At 41.3% G+C, this 22,604-nt stretch overlaps 1 protein-coding gene across 1 annotated transcript in view; it reads left to right on the plus strand.

The window, feature by feature from the left end:
* SCUBE1 (signal peptide, CUB domain and EGF like domain containing 1) overlaps positions 1-22,604 on the plus strand; it is a 225,391-nt gene that overhangs the window by 33,893 nt on the left and 168,894 nt on the right. Inside the window, exon 3 of the mRNA XM_070755321.1 lies at positions 21,874-22,002. Coding sequence (XP_070611422.1) covers positions 21,874-22,002 — 129 coding nt within the window. The remainder of the gene's footprint in view (positions 1-21,873; positions 22,003-22,604) is intronic.

Raw genomic sequence — 22,604 nt, forward strand, 5'->3', positions numbered from 1 at the left:
TATTTTTACAAAAAAGAAGAGACTGGGTAACAAGCCAAAATTCTTTATATACTGACTCTCTAGTCAGACTCTCTAGAAAACTATGGTGCATTTTAGTTACTTCAAGTGAGGACAGATTGAAAGCAGTTGAGGAGTGACATACATATTGCTTTCAATTATTTTGGCAGCCTCTTTATATAGACTGAAAATTGTTGTCTTTAATTGCACATTCCCTTTGGGTGGTGTGCCTCTGATCAGCTACTCACCCTTGACTTATAGAATAGAATAGAATTTTTATTGGCCAAGTGTGATTGGACACACAAGGAATTTGTCTTGGTGCATATGCTCTCAGCGTACATAAAATAAAATATACATTTGTCAAGAATCATATGGTACAACACTTAATGATTGTCATAGGGGTCAAAGAAGCAATGAAGAAGCAATATTAATAAAAATCTTAGGATATAAGCAACAAGTTACAGTCATACAGTCAACATGGGCGGAAATGGGTGATAGGAATGATGAGAAAAACTAGTAGAATAGAAGTGCAGATTTAGTAGAAAGTCTGACAGTGTTGAGGGAATTATTTGTTTAGTAGAGTGATGGCGTTCGGAAAAAAACTGTTCTTGTGTCTAGTTATCTTGGTGTGCAGTGCTCTGTAGCGAGGTTTTGAGGGTAGGAGTTGAAACAATTTGTGTCCAGGATGTGAGGGGTCAGTAAATATTTTTCCCACCCTCTTTTTGACTCGTGCAGTATACAGGTCCTCAATGGAAGGCAGGTTGGCAGCAATTGTTTTTTCTGCAGTTCTGATTGTCCTCTGAAGTCTGTGTCGGTCCTGTTGGGTTGCAGCACCAAACCAGACAGTTATAGAGGTGCAGATGACAGACTCAATGATTCCTCTGTAGAACTGTATCAGCAGCTCCTTGGGCAGTTTGAGCTTCCTGAGCTGGCGCAGAAAGAACATTCTTTGTTGTGCTTTTTTGATGATGTTTTTGATGTTAGGTGACCATTTTAGGTCTTGAGATAGGATAGAACCTAGAAATTTGAAGGTCTCTACTGTTGATACTGTGTTGTCTAGTATTGTGAGAGGTGGAAGCGTTCTTCAAGACGTTTTGTTCCCGCTGCTGTTATAATCTGTAAAATTGGAAAAGGTGTACGACGTGCCTGACTTTGAGTCTCTTCTGTTTGTGAAAAACATTTTCTGTTTCTGAAGATATTCATTGTGTGACGAACTAAGGTCAAATAGCCAAGCTAATTTAGAGAGGGTTTATAAGAACGAAAGCACTTTACCTATAAATTTAGCGTTCAATGTTGCATGGTGTTGATCTTTGCACCATTAGAACAAATTTGTTCTTGGGATACCAGTGTGGCACCTAAGGTCATCACTATTACCATTATGGCCAGAGGCCACACTTTGGCATGGGGCAAGCTTCCTGCAGTGCCTGATTAAAGAGTGACTGGCTCAATAATCATATATAAAAATATGTCCAATTATTTTTTCCCAGTAATCAAATCTACCTCTTAAGTTTATCTAACTTCCAATTCTGGAGCTGATATTTTCAAATGAATTTTAAACACGACAGAAATTTTTCCCTTCAATTTTAGCACAATTCCATAACCACTCAAAATAGTATTAATGTCTGTCCATTAACACAGATAATTATCCATGAATGCACTGTACTTGAAACCAGCCTGAAAAGCTAAATACAATGGTCTAAATTTGAGAGCCAAATACAGTATTGCTTGTCTCAAGTCCTCACCTCCCCAAATGTAAATAACACTTTGAGACATAATGACGATAGCCACTTACACTTATATACCACTTTACAGTGCTTTACAGCTCTCTCTAATAGTTTACAGAGTCAGTATACAGTGTTCCCTCGATTTTCGCGGGTTCAAACTTTGCGAAAAGTCTATACCACGGTTTTTCAAAAATATTAATTAAAAAACACTTGGCGGGTTTTTTCCCTATACCATGGTTTTTCCCGCCCGATGACGTCATATGTCATCGCCAAACTTTCGTCCGCCTTTAATAAATATTTTTTTAAATAAATTTTAACAAATAAACATGGTGAGTAATAATCTAAATGGTTGCTAAGGGAATGGGAAATTGCAATTTAGGGGTTTAAAGTGTTAAGGGAAGGCTTGTGATACTGTTCATAGCTAAAAATAGTGTATTTACTTCCGCATCTCTACTTTGCGGAAATTCAACTTTCGCGGGCAGTGTCGGAACGCAACCCCCGCGAAAATCGAGGAAACACTGTATAGCCTACAACAATTTGGGTCCTCATTATATCCACCTTGGAAGGATGGAAGACTGAGTCAACCTTGAGCCTGGGGAGATTTGAACTGTCAAATTGCAGGCAGCGGGCAGGCAGCAGAAGTAGCTTGCAGTACTGCACTCTAACCAGTGCACCACCACGACTCATAATCCTGAACTTTCTAGGCTTGATACACAGATGCTTACTTCCAGTGGTGGGTTGCTACTGGTACGGACCAGTAGTGCGAGACCAGTTGTGCGAGACAGTGGCGGAAATTTGACCCCATTTGCTGAACTGGTAGTAATGGCCAGTTTGTCACGCCCCTGAACTGGTTCCCCAGTTGCCGCTGCTTGGAAATGGCTGGCAATGAACCCTCTGCTCATGCTCAAAGGCTTCTGCGCAGGTCAGTACCTGGATGTAATGCGTGTGCACTACCTGTTAAATCAGAGGCTGGAGGCTCAGGAAAAGGCTAATAGCTCTTTATTAGCATTCAGGAACAGTTGAAGTGACCAGCTCGATGTATAAGTTAAAAATTGGGAAACAAGTAGCACAACCTGCACCTTATATACATGGTTACTAGCACAGGGATTGGTGACAATGTTTCAAGACTTGGCGCTGGAGCTTCCTATTGGCTGAGCCCGGAGGCTCCTCATTGGTCGCGCCCAGGCTTCCCATTGGTTGTGCTAGCAGGCTGCTTATTGGTCGCCCTGCTCCAATCAGCTATCACCTTTATTATACAGCTTCCAAACATAACGCATTTTAAAAGAACAAACATAACACCACCGATGCGATGTGCACACTTCAGAACCTGTAGGGAAGGTAAAAGAAACCCACCCCTGCTTATTCCATATTACAAAACCACAACTGCAACCACAACTGCGTCCTACAGGATTGAGCGGCATAGAAATCGATTTAAATTAAATTAAATTAAATTAAATTAAATTAAATTAAATTAAATTAATCAAATCAAATCAAATCAAATCAAATCAAATCAGATTGGGGAATATAAGTCTTTTTTTTTTTTACAGTCACCATGTGCTTTACTGCTCAACTCTTGTTTTGTAACAGGAAACAGGAAACTCTGCTTACAATAAAAGAGCACAGAGTATATACCACAGATTCAAACTTGTAAATACTGCCATCTACTGTACAGGTAGTTCTCTTTTTTCATAAAGTAATTTTTTATGGAGTTTTAAACAAACCAACATACAAAATACAAATACAAAATATACATATATACAAGACCAACATATAAAAAGAAAGAATATACAATTTAACCTAACCTACCCAATCCCCCCCAACCTAACAAAATTAAACAAAAAGAAAAAGGGGAAAATATTTATATATGTATACTGAAACATTTACATATCACTATCTTAAATCTATTATGTTGACGTGATTTTCTTCTTATCCTTATTGTCTTTCATCACCTATCATATCCTGTGTAATATTTTTTATTGTATCCAATTTTTTTTGTATTCCAACCATTTATATCAATACTTCCACGTTTTATAAAATTCGCTGTCCTCCTTATTCTGTAGTTGCATTGTCATTTTACACATCTCTGCACATTCCAATATTTTGGTTATTATCATTGTGTTTGTAGGGATTATGTCTGTTTTCCAAAATTGAGCATAGAGAATTCTAGCAGCTTTTATAACGTGCAATATGAGATATTGGAGCCATTTGTCTACTTTTGTTCTGAATATTCCTAACAAAAGGGTTTCCGGATTAAGTTTAAGTTCTACAGTCTGTTTGCTTACTTCTTCAATCCAGTTTTGTTTTGTTTTTCAATATTTCCTTATTTTTGAACAAGTACACCACATGTGATAATAAGTACCAATATCTCGTTTACATTTCCAACATACGGACGATATATTGCGAAACATCCTATAGACAGGAAACGTCACTCTATCTCATCACAGTTACATAAATGATGCAAATAATATAGTTTTATCTGAAGTTAAAATAGGAGATTCCCAGAAGTGGCGTACGATCTTTTAGAAGTAAATTTCAACTTTTACCAGAGCTTGGCCTCTTCTTTTTAGCAACATTAAAACCTAGCAAGTGTTGTGGTTAGCTCTGGCCCAGCTCCTGCCCCAAGGACTGTGGATGTGGGGAAGACATCCACATGCTGCAGGCCTGTTTTGCCCCCGGTGGAATCTGCTGATGAAGGCTCCTCTGACCAAGAAGACATGAGTGACAGGGAGGAGGAGAGTGTGGCAGACAGCTCAGAAGGAGATCAATTATCTAGCTCCTCCTTGGATTCAGAACAAGAGTTAATGATACAGCCACGCATGCGGAGAGCGATGCATAGGCAACAACAACTGAGAGATTATTATCAAAGAAAATGAGGCCACCTGTGGTTGGGTGGGGCTGTGGTCATTAGTGAGGCTGCTATAAAGAGCAGCCTGTGGGTTTGGCCATTGTGGAGGATTATCTGATCGTTGTGTTTCGTGACTGCTTTGCTGACTTTGACCTTTTGTGTGCTGAGTTTTCCCCACTTTGAAACTAAACCAGAGCAAAGTGTGTGTCATTTTGTGAAAGAAGAAGGACTGTGAATTGCCTCCCAGCTGCAAGCTAAGTATCACAGAACTGATAAGGGACTTGTACAAATTACCAGTTTGTTTGGAGACGAGTGCTCTTTGCTATACCAAAAGAGGGCTTAGGTTAAGTGAATTTGTTTTGAATTTTCAAACGTGTGTGTGTGTCTTAAATTTGTACCTGTGAATTTTTGGGAGGAGTCTACCAGAGAGCCCGACAGAACAGCAAGACATAATTATTGTTTGTCAGGAAAAAAGTTGATTCCGGAGCAATGAAAACAGTGTTTTCTTTATGACGGCTAATTTCATAGTTCAGACATGCCTCTGAGCTCAGCTTTTCCTGGATGCAAAGCAAGCATCTGTGACTCGTCTTTGCTCAATGTCTGGGCTGCCAACTGATCCTGAAGACAGCAAATCTGGCCGATCTCAACAGATTCTGGCCACATTCTGGGATGTTTTAATAGGTTTTATTCTAGGAAATTGCAGCTGGGAGCTTGTAACCTAGAGTGTGCAAGTCTCTTTTCCCTTCCATCTCCAGCAGCTTCTAGTGTTCAAAACCCAAGGCTGAAGGCAGCTGTGAAAACCCCACAAGGAAAATAAAGCAGCTGCCAGTTGTTTCCAAGTAGGACATTTAATGCCTGATGTGTTTCAGAGTAGAATTTATAATTAAAGAGCACTGAAAGTGAGCAGAATGGAAGGAAAGCAGCATCAAAAGCTGACTTGAGATATTTTGTAAATATTAAAAGTTCCTTACAAACAAAACAATGTGCAGCGGCAGCTAGAAAAGCCAACACAATCTTAAGCTGCGTCAACAACTACTCTCCAAAAAGACCTTGACGCTGTTTCTGAGTGGTCCAACACATGGCAACTCCAAATCTCAACTAGCAAATGCTCTGTCCTACACATTGGGAAGAAGAATCTGAACTCCAAATACGAACTGAATAATCAAATTATCACAGATAATCCCCACTCGGTTAAAGACCTTGGTATACTAATAACAAAAGATTTAAGTGCCAAAGCCCACTGCAACAATATAGCCAAGAAGGCTTCAAGAGTTGTAAACCTAATCCTACGTAGCTTCTGCTCTGGCAATCTCACACTACTTACCAGAGCTTACAAAACTTTTGCCAGACCCATCCTCGAATACAGCTCATCTGTTTGGAACCCATATCGCATCTCAGACATTAACACCCTTGAAAATGTTCAAAGATACTTCACCAGAAGAGTCCTTCACTCCTCCACTCGAAATAGAATACCCTATGAGACTAGACTTTCAATCCTGGGCCTAGAAAGCTTAGAACTAAGACGCCTTAAACAAGATCTAAGTATTGCCCACAAGATCATTTGCTGCAACGTCCTGCAACTACTTCAGCTTCAACCACAACAACACAAGAGCACACAACAGATTTAAACTTAATATTAACCGCTCCAAACTTGACTGTAAAAAATATGACTTTAGTAATCAGGTTGTTGAAGCATGGAACTCCTTACCGGACTCTATAGTATCATCCCCTAACCCCCAACATTTTACCCTTAGACTATCCACGGTTGACCTCTCCAGATTCCTAAGTGGTCAGTAAGGGGCGTACATAAGCGCACTAGAGTGCCTTCCATCCCCTGTCCTATAGAGTCTCCTATATCTCATATTTCTTCTCTACTATATCCTCTATAACCTTCATTGTGTATTATTGTGTATTGGACAAAATAAATAAAATAAATCATTAGATCTCCCAAAGAGAACAGGAGCTGGCGATTACTAAGAAAGCCTGTTCATTTCCAGCTGCTCACAAAACTGTTAATTTTCTGTATTCTCCAAACCTCACTGAGTTGTGTTAAAATCTGTCCTTGTGGATGTACTTTGCACAGCAATGGTTGAATGGAAGAGCTATAAAACATTAGTGAAATTTCCATCAAAGAGAGTGAAATTGTTACACAGATGGATCCCAATTTTTCTTCCTGGTCTACCTAGTCTGGTTAATGATGATTAATCAGAAATCACAAAACTAGGGTTATTTTCTTATGATTCTAAATATCAACTATAACTTTAATCTTTAAGAGCCACTCTTAGAAATTATTCTTTTTAATATGTTTGTGAGTGACATAGGGGAAGGTTTGGTAGGGAAGGTTTGCCTATTTGCCGATGACTCTAAAGTGTGCAATAGGGTTGATATTCCTGGAGGCGTCTGTAATATGGTAAATGATTTAGCTTTACTAGATAAATGGTCAAAGCAATGGAAACTGCAGTTTAATGTTTCCAAATGTAAAATAATGCACTTGGGGAAAAGGAATCCTCAATCTGAGTATTGTATTGGCAGTTCTGTGTTAGCAAATACTTCAGAAGAGAAGGATTTAGGGGTAGTGATTTCTGACAGTCTCAAAATGGGTGAACAGTGCAGTCAGGCGGTAGGGAAAGCAAGTAGGATGCTTGGCTGCATAGCTAGAGGTATAACAAGCAGGAAGAGGGAGATTATGATCCCGCTATATAGAATGCTGGTGAGACCACATTTGGAATACTGTGTTCAGTTCTGGAGACCTCACCTACAAAAAGATAGAATAGAATTTTATTAGCCAGGTGTGATTGGACACACAAGGAATTTGTCTTGGTGCATATGCTCTCAGTGTACATAAAAGAAAAAGATACATTTGTCAAGAATCATGTGGTACAACACTTAATGATTGTCATAGGGGCCAAATAAGCAATGAAGAAATAATCAATATTAATAAAAATCTTAGGATACAAGCGAAAAGTTACAGTCTTAAGTGGGAGGAAAAGGATGATAGGAATGATGAGAAAAAGTAGTAGAATAGAAGTGCAGATTTAGTAAAAAGTCTGACACTGTTGAGGGAATTATTTGATTAGTAGAGTGATGGCGTTCGGGAAGAAACTGTTCTTGTGTCTAGTTGTCTTGGTGTGCAGTGCAGTTTAGAAGAAAGAGAGTGTGTGTGTGAGAAAGAGAGGGGGGGAAGAGAAAGAAAGAAAGAGAGAGAGGGAGGGAGGGAGGGAGACGGAAAAGAAAATAAAAGAAAGGAAGATTATGACCAAACCAAATTAAATATTAAAGTGCAGAATAATATAAGGATATACATTATCAAGGCCCTGCTTTTCCCAATTCTAACATACGGCTGGGAAAGAAATCAGAAATTCTGAACTAGATGCCTTTGACTTGTGGATGCTGGAGATGAGGGTTGAGATTGCCTTGGATTGCAAGAAGAATAAATAATTCAATACGGAATGAAATAAAATTAGACAGCTTACTGGAAGCATTAATATTGCAACAAAACCTTCAATATTTTTAGATTCATGATGCAAAAGCAAAATCATTAAGAGAAAAACCTGAGCCTTGCGGAAAAATCAAAGCCCATGAAAAGAGTCTAGTAGAAAACAAAGGAGATAGATGATGGCATAAGCAGGGGCTTGTAAAAACTTTCTTAGAGACAGAAAGTGACGGTGACTTGATAACAATCAGATCACGAAGAATTATAAGGAACGGAGTGATTCAATGATAAAAGAGCAATGGAAAATAGCACTCTTTGCATATCCTTGGCTTTTAAAACTTATAGAAACATAGAAGTCTGATGGCAGAAAAAGACCTCATGGTCCATCTAGTCTGCCCTTATACTATTTCCTGTATTTTATCTTAGGATGGATATAGGTTTATCCCAGGCATGTTTAAATTCAGTTACTGTGGATTTATCTACCACGTCTGCTGGAAGTTTGTTCCAAGGATCTACTACTCTTTCAGTAAAATAATATTTTCTCATGTTGCTTTTGATCTTTCCCCCAACTAACTTCAGATTGTGTCCCCTTGTTCTTGTGTTCACTTTCCTATTAAAAACACTTCCCTCCTGAACCTTATTTAACCCTTTAATATATTTAAATGTTTCGATCATGTCCCCCCTTTTCCTTCTGTCCTCCAGACTATACAGATTGAGTTCATTAAGTCTTTCCTGGTAAGTTTTATGCTTAAGACCTTCCACCCTTCTTGTAGCCCGTCTTTGGACCCGTTCAATTTTGTCAATATCTTTTTGTAGGTGAGGTCTGCAGAACTGAACACAGTACTCCAAATGTGGTCTCACCAGCATTCTATATAGCGGGATCATAATCTCCCTCTTCCTGCTTGTTATACCTCTAGCTATGCAGCCAAGCATCCTACTTGCTTTCCCTACCGCCTGACTGTACTGTTCACCCATTTTGAGATTGTCAGAAATCACTACCCCTAAATCCTTTTCTTTTGAAGTATTTGCTAACACAGAACTGCCAATACAAGGTTGCCGGAGCTCTGTAGATGCATAGCCCGAGCGCTTCCTGGCCTGCAAAAGTCCCAGAGGCAAAGCAGGAAAAAGCGAGCGGGATGATGTCGTCGGCAACTGCGCTCCAGCTAGCCGTGGCATGTCCCCTGCCATGTACCATCGCAGAGCATGGTCTCCGGGCTGGCAGGGGATTTGACATGGCAGGGAGACAGTGGCAGTGCTTGGAGAGATGTCGCAGCTGCAAGGTTTTTTAAAATTATTATTATTTATTAGATTTGTATGCCGCCCCTCTCCGAAGACTCTGAAGTTTTGGTGGTCCAGGGCCCGCCCCCCCCAGCCTCTGCTAGCATGATTGGGAACCCTGTGGTGATTCCCCAGTGACGGTACTAGTGAGAGAGCAGCAGGGAGTTCATGGCAGGTGGCATTTCATCTTAATGTGCAAGGAGGGGGCAGGCGAGGGGTGGGCAGGGGGTTCCCCACCCGGCGCCCCTCCTCTGCACAACCTGATGCTGCTGAGCAGTCTCTTTAATGCTGCCTGCTTCGCTCGTGGGGTGGATGAGCTGGAACTTCCATGCCTATCTATCTATCTATCTATCTATCTATCTATCTATCTATCTATCTATCTATCTATCTATATTATTATTATTATTATTATTATTATTATTATTATTATTATTATTTATTAGATTTGTATGCCGCCTCTCTCCGAAGAATTTATTTATTTATTTATTTGTTTGTTTGTTTGTTTATTTGTTTATTTATTATTATTATTATTATTATTATTATTATTATTAATTAGATTTGTATGCAGCCCCTCTCCGAAGGCTCCGAAGAATTTATTTGTTTGTTTGTTTGTTTGTTTATTTGGTTGTTTGTTTATTTATTTCTTTATTTCTTTATTTCTTTATTTCTTTATTAGATTTGTATGCCGCCCCTCTCCGCAGCACAGTAGTGCAATGCGTTTCTTTTTGTTGCGTTGCCCCGGCCCCACGGTTGAGTGCCTCTCTACGCCTCTGACTCTGCTTCTTCACCGGTGGGAAGCATCACTGCAGACTAAGTTCCAGGGGTGGGCTGCTGCCCGGACCAGGGGGGACGGATGACACACAGTGGGGTAGCGAAAATGGAGCTCCACCCCAGAGCACACAATTTGCACTGAAATATGTTGAAAGGGGTAGTAAACATTTTGCTACCCTTCACGGCTAAGTTCCTAGAGTGGCGCCAGCAAACAGCCGTGCCAATCTGACAAAAGAGCAGGCAGGTGGCTGGATGGGAGGCCAGTGGGCTGCTGTGGAGCCCCAAGCACTGCGGCGCCATGGGCCCTGGGTGGAAGGCGGCCTTTTCTGCAGCATACCCCTCCCCTTTTTGGATCACTCTGGTGGTGGTCTCTGCCTTTGGAAAAATGAGGTGGCTTCATGTGCAGCAGCCGCAGGATATCCAATTGCTCTTCCAGAAAACCGCCGCCCCCTGCCTCTCTACACGTTGGCTACAGAGGCACCGGGAAAGCTGCATGGAAGGCAAGCAAGCCTGTCAGGGCTGCAGGGAAGGGAGTAGGCACCTCCCTTTCCCCGCCACCCCAACCTGCTTGCCGGCCTTCCATGCAACTTCCACTTGCCTGCCTTTGCAAGATGACCACAAGGAAACCGGGAAGGCTGTGTGGAAGGCAGGAAAGTATGTTGGGGCTGCCGGCCATGGGGAATGGAGTAGGGAAGGCAGGGTGGGACAAGGTGGGCAGGGGCAGCTAGGTAGACCTCCACTTCCTAGGCTTACTGGCAAACCGATCCGGGGCGCAGTGCTTCAGTCAGGCAAGCTGCAGAGCAGAGACTTGGCGGGGCAGAGCGAGCAAGCGGTGACAGGGGGACTGGATTGGAGGTGTGGCCAGCCAGCCATCGCTACTACCGTGGTTCCCCGAAAATAAGACACTATCTTATATTAATTTTTGCTCCAAAGGTTGTGCTACATCTTATTTTCGGGGGGTGCCTTATATTTCTCAAATAAGACAAATTCACAGGCAGAAAAGCTGACACCCCCAAAGAAAGTGTACTGTACGGTACACTGATTACGGTACGGTACCTGTCAGTATGGCACCCACACACACAAACGACGGCACTTATATGGTACAACAGTATACTCCCGCTATTGCAGCTTCCGGCCACCAGAGGAACTACAGTCTACGCACTGTAGTGGAGACTGTAATGGCGGTGAGACAGCAGCAGACTGTGTCTGCTGTACTGGATGGTACAAAGCGATGGAAGGGGCCAGCAGGGGACGCCCCATTATTACGGTACCGCTATGAACAGCTTTGAATGGTACCGTATGTTTTTCCACCGTACCGTATGTAAACTTGACTACGCCTTATTTTCGGGGGGTGTCTTATATTAGCAAATTCTGCAAAACCTCTGACATGCCTTACTTTCGGGGTGCGTCTTATTTTCAGGGAAACAGGGTAGCTCGGTGAACCACCGGTGCCTACTGATACCGATACGCAAGAACTAGTCTGAACCGGGAGCATTTCAACCCTGGATATAGCCTTCCCTTCCATTATATTATTTGAGGCGAAAATGTTGCCCCGAAACCATTTAATCTTAACTGCTTTGTATCTTAATAGAGCTTTACTAACCCAAGAACCAAACTATTGCTTGAATTAAGCTGTTCCAAACTTAATTAAAAGCTTTCCTTTGAAATTAAAAATATCCCACAATAAGGAACCGCCCCCCATCAAACTCCTTTTTTAAATGGCTTGTTTAAAATACTTTTAGATAATAACATAGTCTCTCTATAACTGCTCATTACGTAGAAGTATTGCAGTTAATTAAAATTTCAAAAAGACCCACTCGTGTGGGATTGCACTATATTCTGGTGATAGAATTTTAGGTTTTAGAAACACTAGGATGACAGAGTTATGGGGTCCTTTACACTTCTGAGCTTTTATGAATTCATAATTTCCCTGGGTGAAATTGAACAGATTTTCATTTTTAAAATATTACAAAACTGTTTGACCTCTTTCGAAGAAAAACGTGCCGATTGAGTCGTTGGATTCAGGGATTTCACAGACAAGTTTGTGCAATTTTCTTAGCAACATTTTTCAGAAGTGTTTATCACAGAGGTCTTCAAACTTTGCAACTTTAAGATTTGTGGACTTCAACTCCCAGAATTCTCCAGCCAGTTATGGCTGAGAGTTGAAATCCACAAGTCTTAAAGTTGCCAAGTTTGGGGACTCCAGGTTTACTTCTTGCTTTCTTCATGGGGCTGAGAGGAATCAGCCCAAAGTCACCCAGTTGTGAGTGTGACCAGCACATGGTCCTTGGAGAAGGGTGGCATACAAGTCTAATAAATAATAATAATAATAATAATAATAATAATAATAATAATAATAATACGAAGAGGAAGAAGAAGAAGAAGAAGAAGAAGAAGAAGAAGAAGAAGAAGAAGAAGAAGAAGAAGAAGAAGAAGAAGAAGAGCAACAACAACAACAACAACAGGTGGGATCATAAGCCCAAAAAAGTGGTCGAAAATGAGCAAGCAAAACTACTGTGGGACTTCCGACTTCCGACTGACCGAATTCTGAAGCACAACACACCAGACATTGTGATAGTGGAGAAAAAGAAAGTATGGATCATCGACATCGCAATCCCAGCAGAATTGAGGAGAAGCAGCTAGAGAAATTAGTGAAATACGAAGATCTAAAAATCGAGCTGCAACGACTCTGGCATAAGCCAATGAAAGTGGTCCCAGTGGTACTTGGCACTATGGGCACAGTGCCAAAGGATCTCAGCGGACATTTGAAAACCATCGGAATTGACAAAATCTCCATCTGTCAATTGCAAAAGGCTGCTTTACTGGGATCGGCAAACATAATTCGCCGCTACATCACGCAGTCCTAGGTGCTTGGGAAGCGCCCGACTGGTGATGAAATACAAAATCCAGCATAGTGATCTCGTTTGCTGTGTTGTATTGACATAATAATAATAATAATAATAATAATAATAATAATAATAATAACAACAACAACAACAACAACAACAACAACAACAACAACAACAAGACTCTAAAAGGATGCAAATTTCCAGCTGCCTGCAAGAAATATAAAGATATATAAAGATAAATATATATGAACCGAGGTAGCGCAGTGGGTAGAGTGCAGTACTACAGACCACTAAAGCTGACTGCTAGATCTGCAGGTCAGCGGTTCAAATCTCATCACCGGCTCAGGGTTGACTCAACCTTCCATCCTTCTGAGGTGGGTAAAATGAGGACCCGGATTGTGGGGGCAATAGGCTGGCTCTGTTAAAAAGTGCTACTGCTAACATGTTGTAAGCCGCCCTGAGTCTTTTGATCTGCTTGGCCAAATATAAGATTTCTGCACAGGTTAATGAAGCCCATTGCGCAACACATATGCACACACAAACACAAACACACACAAACACACAAAATTGGTACTCAGTTCCATGCATTAACTACTCGGTTGCTAAAGTTGTATTTCCTACAGTCGAGTTTGGAGCAGTTTACTTTGAGTTTGTATCTGTCGTGTGCCCGTGTATTGTTGGGTAGGGTATTATGTTGTATGTGGAGGAGTGGAGGGCTCTTCCCGTGAAATATTTCTGGATGTTTTCTAATGTATTTATGTCCGAAATGTGCTGTGGGCTCCAGACAGATGAGCTGTATTCGAGGATTGGTCTGGTGAAAGTTTTGTATGCTCTGATTAGTAGTATGATATTCCCGGAGAAGAAGCTATGTAGGATTAGGTTAACAACTCTTGAAGCCTTTATGGCGATGTTGTTGCTGTGGGCTTTGGCACTTAGGTCATTTGATATGAGTATTCCAAGGTCTTTTGCAGAGTAAGGGTTGACTCCAAGTTTTGGTAATATAAGTACATTTCTTCCCTTGGTTTTGAATCTCTCTTTGAATTTTTCCTGGGTTTTTTTCCTTCTTCTATTGACATTACAGTAAACGTTTAGTGTTCCTTTATTGCTGTAACCAGTCCTAGGGGAGTTGTATAATTATATGCAACCTTGGCCACTGTTATCACCAGGCAGGAAAGAAAGAAAGAGTACAGTGTTCCCTCGATTTTCGCGGGGGATGCGTTCCGAGACCGCCCGCGAAAGTCGAATTTCCGCGAAGTAGAGATGCGGAAGTAAATACACTATTTTTGGCTATGAACAGTATCCCAAGCCATCCCTTAGCACTTTAAACCCCCAAATTGCAATTTCCCATTTCCTTAGCAACCATTTAGATTATTACTAACCCTGTTTATTTAGTAAAGTTTATTTAAAAAAATATTTATTAAAGGCAAACAAAAGTTTGGCAATGACATATGACGTCATCGGGCGGGAAAAACCGTGGTATGGGGAAAAAAACCATGAAGTATTTTTAAATTAATATTTTTGAATAACCATGGTATAAACTTTTCACGAAGTTTGAAAATCGAGGGAACACTATACTTCTTACCATAAATATAATTGTCATTAACTCTGACAATTATCTTTGTGCATTTGCGAGTGTATTTTCCCCCCCGTTTTTGATCACATTGTACAATCTTTTACTCAGTTGCTCAGTCCCCCTGTATGATAAGAGACAAACATTTTATCCCTTGGGGTAAATGGATAACTAAAGCTAACCAGGCTGGTCATATGAACAGATAGAAGTCGGAAATAAATATCCCCCATTTTCTGCTATAGTTAGGGGAAAAAACCAATGTTAAGTATTTACAACTGTGTAGTCTGATGGTTGACTAATAACAGATACCCCAGTCCTAGAATGTTAATTAGCAACTTCTCCTCCTACTCCTCATGGGCTATTATCAAAGCTATTCCAGTCCTGTCTTTTCTTTCTCCCTAATAAACATCAGGTTTTGTTTCTATCACCCTTGACCTTGTCTCCACAAACAATCCTTCAGTCTTTTTTTTAAAAAAATTTTTTTACAGTTTCCTCAGGCCTTCACATCTTGAAAATATCATGACAACTAGAAAACAATAAAACAAAGAGGCATGTGGCTGTGTTTTTAATTGATTTTCATAGGGCTTTCAAAAACCACGTCAATTAGAAGCCCATAACGCTTAACAGGCAAAATGCCTTCACCTTAACAAATGCATGAGTCCTCGGAGAGGGGCCGCATAAAAGTCCAATAAATGAATGAATGAATGAATGAATGAATAAATAAATAAATAATGTCTTGATATACATACAAATCTCACTCAAGAGAAGCTAGAAAATACTACTTTATTTTATTTGCTGGGAATCAAATCATTATTATTGTGTCAATACAACACCGCAAATGAGATCACTATGCTGGATTTTGTATTTCATCACCAGTCGGGCGCTAAATGGCCCCCCTCAGAGAGGGTCCGCAACTTGGGCATCCTCCTCGATCCACAGCTCACATTAGAGAACCATCTTTCAGCTGTGGCGAGGGGGGCGTTTGCCCAGGTTCACCTGGTGCACCAGTTGCGGCCCTATTTGGACCGGGAGTCACTGCTCACAGTCACTCATGCCCTCATCACCTCGAGGTTCGACTACTGTAACGCTCTCTACATGGGGATACCTTTGAAAAGTGTTCGGAAACTTCAGATCGTGCAGAATGTGAGTGACATCTAGTTGGCCATGCCCACCCAGCCAATCATTAGGCAGATCATATTAGTGGTCCACAGGATTTAAAATCGTGAATTTAGTGGTCCCTAAGATCCAAAAGTTTTCAAAAACATTGTATCATATCTTTCAAAGATCCTGGAGCATCGGGGAAATACCAAAGGACTATGGAACTAATGTGGTTCCAATTTTCATAAAGGAGCAAAAATGGGTCCAGGAAATTATAGACCAATGAGTCTGACATCAATATCTGGGAAGATCATGGAAAAGAGACTCAAGCAAAGGATCCGTAAATACCTAGAAATAAGCAAAAGTATTACTAGCAGCCCACATGAGTTTGTCAAAAATAGATTGTGCTATTGCATTCTTTGATGAGGTGACTAAATTAATGGATCAGGGCTGTTGGCTTGTCTTGGTTAGCTATGCTATGAAACCTTCAACAACACCGAGCAGAGAATTTTAACAGAGCGTGGATGTGTGATAAAGCCAAGACACAGACTTAGTTAAATAAGTATTATTTACATATAAACAAAATATAAACAATCCAGAATAAGCACTTAACAAATACAGAACAATACGCACTGAGCGATTACAAAAACAGAATATAGATAACAGGCACAAAGCTAAATATATAATATCGATAAAGCATGAAGCTAAAATACAATAAGATAGATAAAAGCACAAAGCTAATACAAGCAGGGAGCTTAGAAAAACAACTCCCCCATCTCAGGCAAATATAAAGTAACAAGGAAGTGACCGGGCAGGATCTCCGCCCCGAGTCTGCGGAGAGGGGCGGCATACAAATCTAAATAATAAATAAATAAAATCATGAGCTTTTATAGCTTCAATGACGGCATAGCCTTGAACATTTACTCTGCAATTAAATGTTAACTCTTTGAGTGCACATTAACCCTTTAAGTGACCGTACAGTTTTACAGTAGCAACTGTAACATTTAAAGTGACAGTACAGGTTTGGTACAGTTTATAATATGCAGTTTACAATGGCAAACCCTAACACACATGTACCCTGTACTAACAAGGGCAATACTGTAAATGTACAATAGTAAACTTCAGTAAGGCATTTGACAAAGTAGACCATAGCCTGTTTCTTGGTAAGATGGAAAGATGTGGGATCAATTAGCAACAGCAGCAGCAGATGCATTCATAACTGGCTGACCAACCATACTAATTTTTCCAGATATTTGCACAGGTGCATTTCTGAATTATCTTCTTTGACCATAAAACAGACTATTTGCTTTTTCTTTACTTATAAGGTACCATTGTTGCTCTGCTGCTACAATTATCAAAGCAACGGGGAACAGGCTGTTCTTTTTGTTCTTAGAAACCTCTTAGAAACTTTGGAGAATGTAGCTGCAAAAAAATCTTCACAACAAAGTAACAACCTCCCTTCCTTATAACTCATCTTTTGTTTATGTTTAATTCAAGTGAGAAGGAAAGGGAAATATCTTTTTACCTGGCTAAAAACCAAAACGGGTGAAACAGACGTTTGGTAGCAGAAGAAATAAAGAAAGCATGATGGTCAGGAGATACATTGGACTTTGTGGTCTCCCTGGGTCATAGTTAGGTCAACTGAAAGAAAATGGTGGTCTGCATATGTTCTGTCTGGGTCACTCCAGAAGCCAATACCAACCCAAAAAGAGAAGCCAGACACACTGGTAAAAGGCAAAGGCAGTTTATATAATTCAAGGAAAACACAGGGAACAGAAAATGTCCTTACAAACAGGAAAAACGCTGGAACTTCAAATATATACACGAAGGGAATAGTCCATGAAGCAATACCAGATTCTTGCTGCCAAGACGAAGCTGTAGATAGCAAACAGACGCCTCCCACGAGTCTTCCAGACTGCGAGGCCACAAGCCAAGATCAGAGATGCTGAGAATCAAAACAGGTCACCGCAACTCCAATTGATAACACTCCATATGGCTTCAAGGCCTTGCCTGCCTTTTAAACCCTGCTGATGAGGACCACACCCAAACCCAGCTGTTTCTAATTCAATGGTGAAAATATTTCTTTAACTGCTCCTTTCGTTGCTCTGAACGTCTCTGTCTCATGTCAATGACAGCTTGTGCGTCATCACCTAATGACTCCAAGCTACTGGCTGGGGAGAACCCACCCCGGGGCTCTCATGCTGTTCTCCTTCATCCCATTCCTGACTCTCCTCTCCCCCGTCCGACTGTTCAGCCCCCTCCTCTGCGCTGTCATCCTCCTCCGGGCATGGAGCCAGCAGAGACACAGCTGGTCCCTGAGCAGCCTCAGGCTGAACCACAACAGCATAGAGGTGAATATCTGTAGCTCAGGTGTAGGATGAGGGTCAAGGTTCAGAAAAGAAGGATTTAGGAGTAATGATTTCTGACAGTCTCAAAACTGGGTGAACAGTGCGGTCAGGTGGTAGGGAAAGCAAGTAGAATGCTTGGCTGCATAGCTAGATGTATAACAAGCAGGAAGGGAGATTGTGATCCCGCTGTATAGGGCGCTGGTGAGACCACATTTGGAATACTGTGTTCCGTTCTGGAGACCTCGCCTACAAAAAGATATTGATAAACGGGTCCAAAGACGGGCTGCAAAAATGGTGGAAGGTCTTAAGCATAAAACTTATCAGGAAATCTGTATAGATTTGGATACCTGCTAATGCATCTTGGACGGACTGAAAATTTGAGTCTCTAGGCAACTTTTCTTTCTCTTTTTCTTTCTCCTTGGCCAACATTGTAGTTATTGTTCTTTGTTGTAATGGAGATGATGTTGGAGAAACTTTAGGTGTAGGAGTTGGAGTTGGCGTAGCTGTTTGTTTTCGAGTTGTTGTTGTTGTCACCGAAGTCACGCTTTGTGCCCTGTATGAACCTTTCATATCTCAAAATTCTTAAAAACTTGTTATTCAATTCTTAAAACAGTCACTTATTACATTTTAATATTCAGACCTCCTTCACTTTTGTCAATTTTGTTCAATTCTGGAGACCTCACCTACAAGAAGATATTAATACAATTGAACAGGACCAAAGACGGGCAAAAATGGTGGAAGGTCTTAAGCATAAAACTTATCAGCTAAGATTTAAAGAACTCAATTTGTATAGTCTTGAGGACAGAAGGGAAAGGGGGGGCATGATCAAAACATTTATATATGTTAAAAGGTTAAATAAGGTTGAGGAGGGAAGTGTTTTTAATAGGAAAGTGAACACATGGGGCACAATCTGAGGTTAGTTAATTTTATTTATTTATTTATTCATTCATTCACTCACTCACTCACTCACTCACTCACCCACTCACTCACTTATTTATTTGTTTGTTTGTTTGTTTATTTATTTATTTATTTATTCAATTTTTATGCCGCCCTTCTCCTTAGACTCAGGGCGGCTTACAACATGTTAGCAATAGCCCTTTTGTAACAGAGCTAGGCTATTGCCCCCACAATCTGGGTCCTCATTTTACCCACCTCGGAAGGATGGAAGGCTGAGTCAACCTTGAGCCGGTGATGACATTTGAACCGCTGACCTTCAGATCTACAAGTCAGCTTCAGTGGCCTGCAGTACAGCACTCTACCTGCTGCGCCACCCCGGCTCTGTTAGTTGGGGGAAAGATCAGAAGCAACGTGAGAAAATATTATTTGACTGAAAGAGTCGTAGATGCTTGGAACAAACTTCCAGCAGGCGTGGTTGGTAAATCCACAGTCACTGAATTTAAACATTAAACAGTAACTGAATTTTAAATATATCCATCCTAAGATAAAGTACAAATACATTAAAAATACATAAAATACATAAAAATGTTTCTAAGGTTTGTTCTCCGAGCTTGTAGGTTGGTTTCCGTTTATCCTCAGGTAACCAACCCACAAGCTCATTGAACAAACCTTGACCTTCAAAGTTGTGATCACCAACAGCCCAGGAAGAGGTGAGTATACAAGATAGTGGCAGGCCCTTGGAGGGGAATCTTGACCGTTAGCATTCACTGCCCATTAATGTCCTCTCCTGTGCCTTATCATTTATTTCAATTTGTGCTTCTTCAACATTCGTGCAAGCCTACCTGCTCGTTTCAGAGGCTGAAGAAATATTTCCGTCTAACTAACTGCTGACACATCAGCAATCAAAATATTACATTTCAAGCGCTTTTCCCCTTTAGTGCTCAAACTCTGCAGCTTGCCTGATTTCCCCCAAGTGCAATGTTTTGGAATTGGATAGCTGAGATTTATGCAGGCAGGCGGCTTCCTGATGACTGCATTGCTACAGAGGTTCAAGAACATAAATTAATGAAAGTCAATTGCAATTTATGTTTCTCAAATTAGTTCCAGATCCAATTGTAAAAGGAGCATGGCATGAAAGAAAAACATACATTCTAGCCAACTACAGCTCATGCTGGATGAAAGGCTGTCATTAAGCAATGCTCAGGATAGGAGTGTCTAGACTGTAGTTTAAGATTGCTCATTATTTTTCTTGAGGATAATGTTGACCATGACCGTAAAAGCATCATTTGCTGTAGGGGCAGGAGACCTTCAGACATGCCCAATTTACAATTCGAATCATCTCTCTCTCACGCACAATCTACTTTACACATTCTTTCCCTGTTTTCAAGCATATGATAGAAATACAGTGGTACCTCTGCTTATGAACTTAATTCGTTCCGTGACCAGGTTCTTAAGTAGAAAAGTTTGTAAGTAGAAGCAATTTTTCCCATAGGGATCAATGTAAAATCAAATAATGTGTGCAAACTCATTAGGAAATAAATAAAAGCTTGGAATTTGGGTGGGAGGAGGAAGAGGAAGAGGAGGAGGAAGACAGTGGCTGCCGAAGGAAGAAGGTGAGGGGAGGGGAATCAAAAAAATCCAAAACTTTAAGGCTTAAAAAATTAAAGAGGGACTCTGAGACGGCGAGGAGGAGCACGCGCCTCCCATACGCCCGGCGCGAGGCTGCCTCCCATATACTGCGCCAGAGAGAGAAACCCAAGGGGAATGGCAGGAAAGAGGCCGGGCCTTTGTGCCACTCTCAAATGTACATCTCCACCCCATGTCCAGTCAACGAAGCAGTGGATGTGATGTGCCGGTGCCTGGAGGCTGTTGGGGTCTGGATGAGTGTCAACAGACTCAAACTCAACCGTGATAAGACAGAGTGGCTGTGGGTTTTGCCTCCCAGGGACAATTCCATAAGTCCGTCCATCACCCTGGGGGGGAATCACTAACCCCCTCAGAGAGGGTCCACAACTTGGGCGTCCTCCTCGATCCACAGCTCACATTAGAGAACCATCTTTCGGCTGTGGCAAGGAGGGCGTTTGCCCAGGTTCGCCTGGTGCACCAGGTGTGGCCCTATTTGGACTGGGGATCACTACTCACAGTCACTCATGCCCTCATCACCTCGAGGCTCGACTACTGTAACGCTCTCTACATGGGGCTACCTTTGAAAAATGTTCGGAAACTTCAGATCGTGCAGAATGCAGCTGCGAGAGCTATCATGGACTTCCCTAAATATGCCCATGTTACACCAACACTCCGCAGTCTGCATTGGTTGCCGATCAGTTTCCGGTCACAATTCAAAGTGTTGGTTATGACCTATAAAGCCCTTCATGGCACCGGACCAGAATATCTCCGGGACCGCCTCCTGCCGCATGAATCCCAACGACCAGTTAGGTCCCACAGAGTTGGCCTTCTTCGGGTCCCATCAACGAAACAATGTCGTCTGGCGGGACCCAGGGGAAGAGCCTTCTCTGTGGCGGCCCCGACCCTCTGGAATCAACTCCCCCCGGAGATTAGGATTGTCCCCCTCCTCCTTGCTTTCGTAAACTCCTTAAAACCCTCCTCTGTCGTCAGGCATGGGGAAATTGATTCCCCTGGGCCGTTTCTGTTTTATGTATGGTTTATATGAGATGTATAATTGCTTTTTATATTAAAGGTTTTTAAATTATTTTAATCAATTGGATTTGCACTGTTTTATTGTTGTGAGCCACTCCAAGTCTTCGGAGAGGGGTGGCATACAAATCTAATAAAATATAACAACAACAACAACAACAACAACAACAACAACTATTATTATTATTATTATTATTATTATTATTATTATTATTATTATTATTATTATTATTAATTGCCTTTATTGTTGATTAGACCATTGGCCATACCAAAAATACTAAATAACCATAAAACATTATAAAAGTATTTTAGCATTAATTTTACAATATTAATCAACACCACTTTCTCTTAAATTTGGGATTATATACCAGCCACTAGGTTTATTTTCTTCTTTTTTCTTGTTTTCAGACATTGATGAATGTGAAAATGACTTCTACAATGGAGGCTGTGTACATGAATGCATCAATATTCCAGGGAACTACAGGTGTATGTGTTACGATGGCTTCATGTTGGCTGAAGATGGACACAATTGTCTTGGTGAGTCATCATTGATGTTTTCTGTTTTCTCCCTCCCCAGGCATTGAATTGTGGGTGTGGGCACTCACGCATGCACGATAGCGCATGCGCGCGCTCTTTCAGCACCTGAGGGGAAAAAGGTTCACCAACACTGATCTAGAGGTAGAATCTGTATCTGTATGGAAATGAAGGTGTCAGCTACAGTGGTCCAGTTGTTTCAGCAGATGCAGAATGGCCCCAGGTTCTGTTCCAGGTCTAGCAGCTCTGCCTCTCCTGCAGAAAACTCACAGCTGTTTTACGCAAAAGGTTTGAAGGAGCGTGAGAAAAAATGAGAACTTTCATTGCTCAATGTCACTAGCAGAATTCCTGACCAATCAGTCATGAGTCTGAACTGGGTATGTCTAGTTTAATTAAAAGAAGGACTAGGGGTGATATGATACCCTGTTTCCCCGATAGTAAGACACCCCCGATTGTAAGACATATCGGGGGTTTCAGGGGGGTCGGCTAATATAAGCCGTACCCCAAAAGTAAGACATATGTCTTACTTTCGGGGAAACACGGGGGTATTGCCGGGGGGGGGGAGCCCGATGACGTCGCTTCCAAGCTCCCCGCGCGCCCCTCGC

This window comes from Erythrolamprus reginae, chromosome 6, assembly GCF_031021105.1.
Source record: "Erythrolamprus reginae isolate rEryReg1 chromosome 6, rEryReg1.hap1, whole genome shotgun sequence".
In the NCBI taxonomy this organism is placed as follows: Eukaryota; Metazoa; Chordata; class Lepidosauria; order Squamata; family Dipsadidae; genus Erythrolamprus; species Erythrolamprus reginae.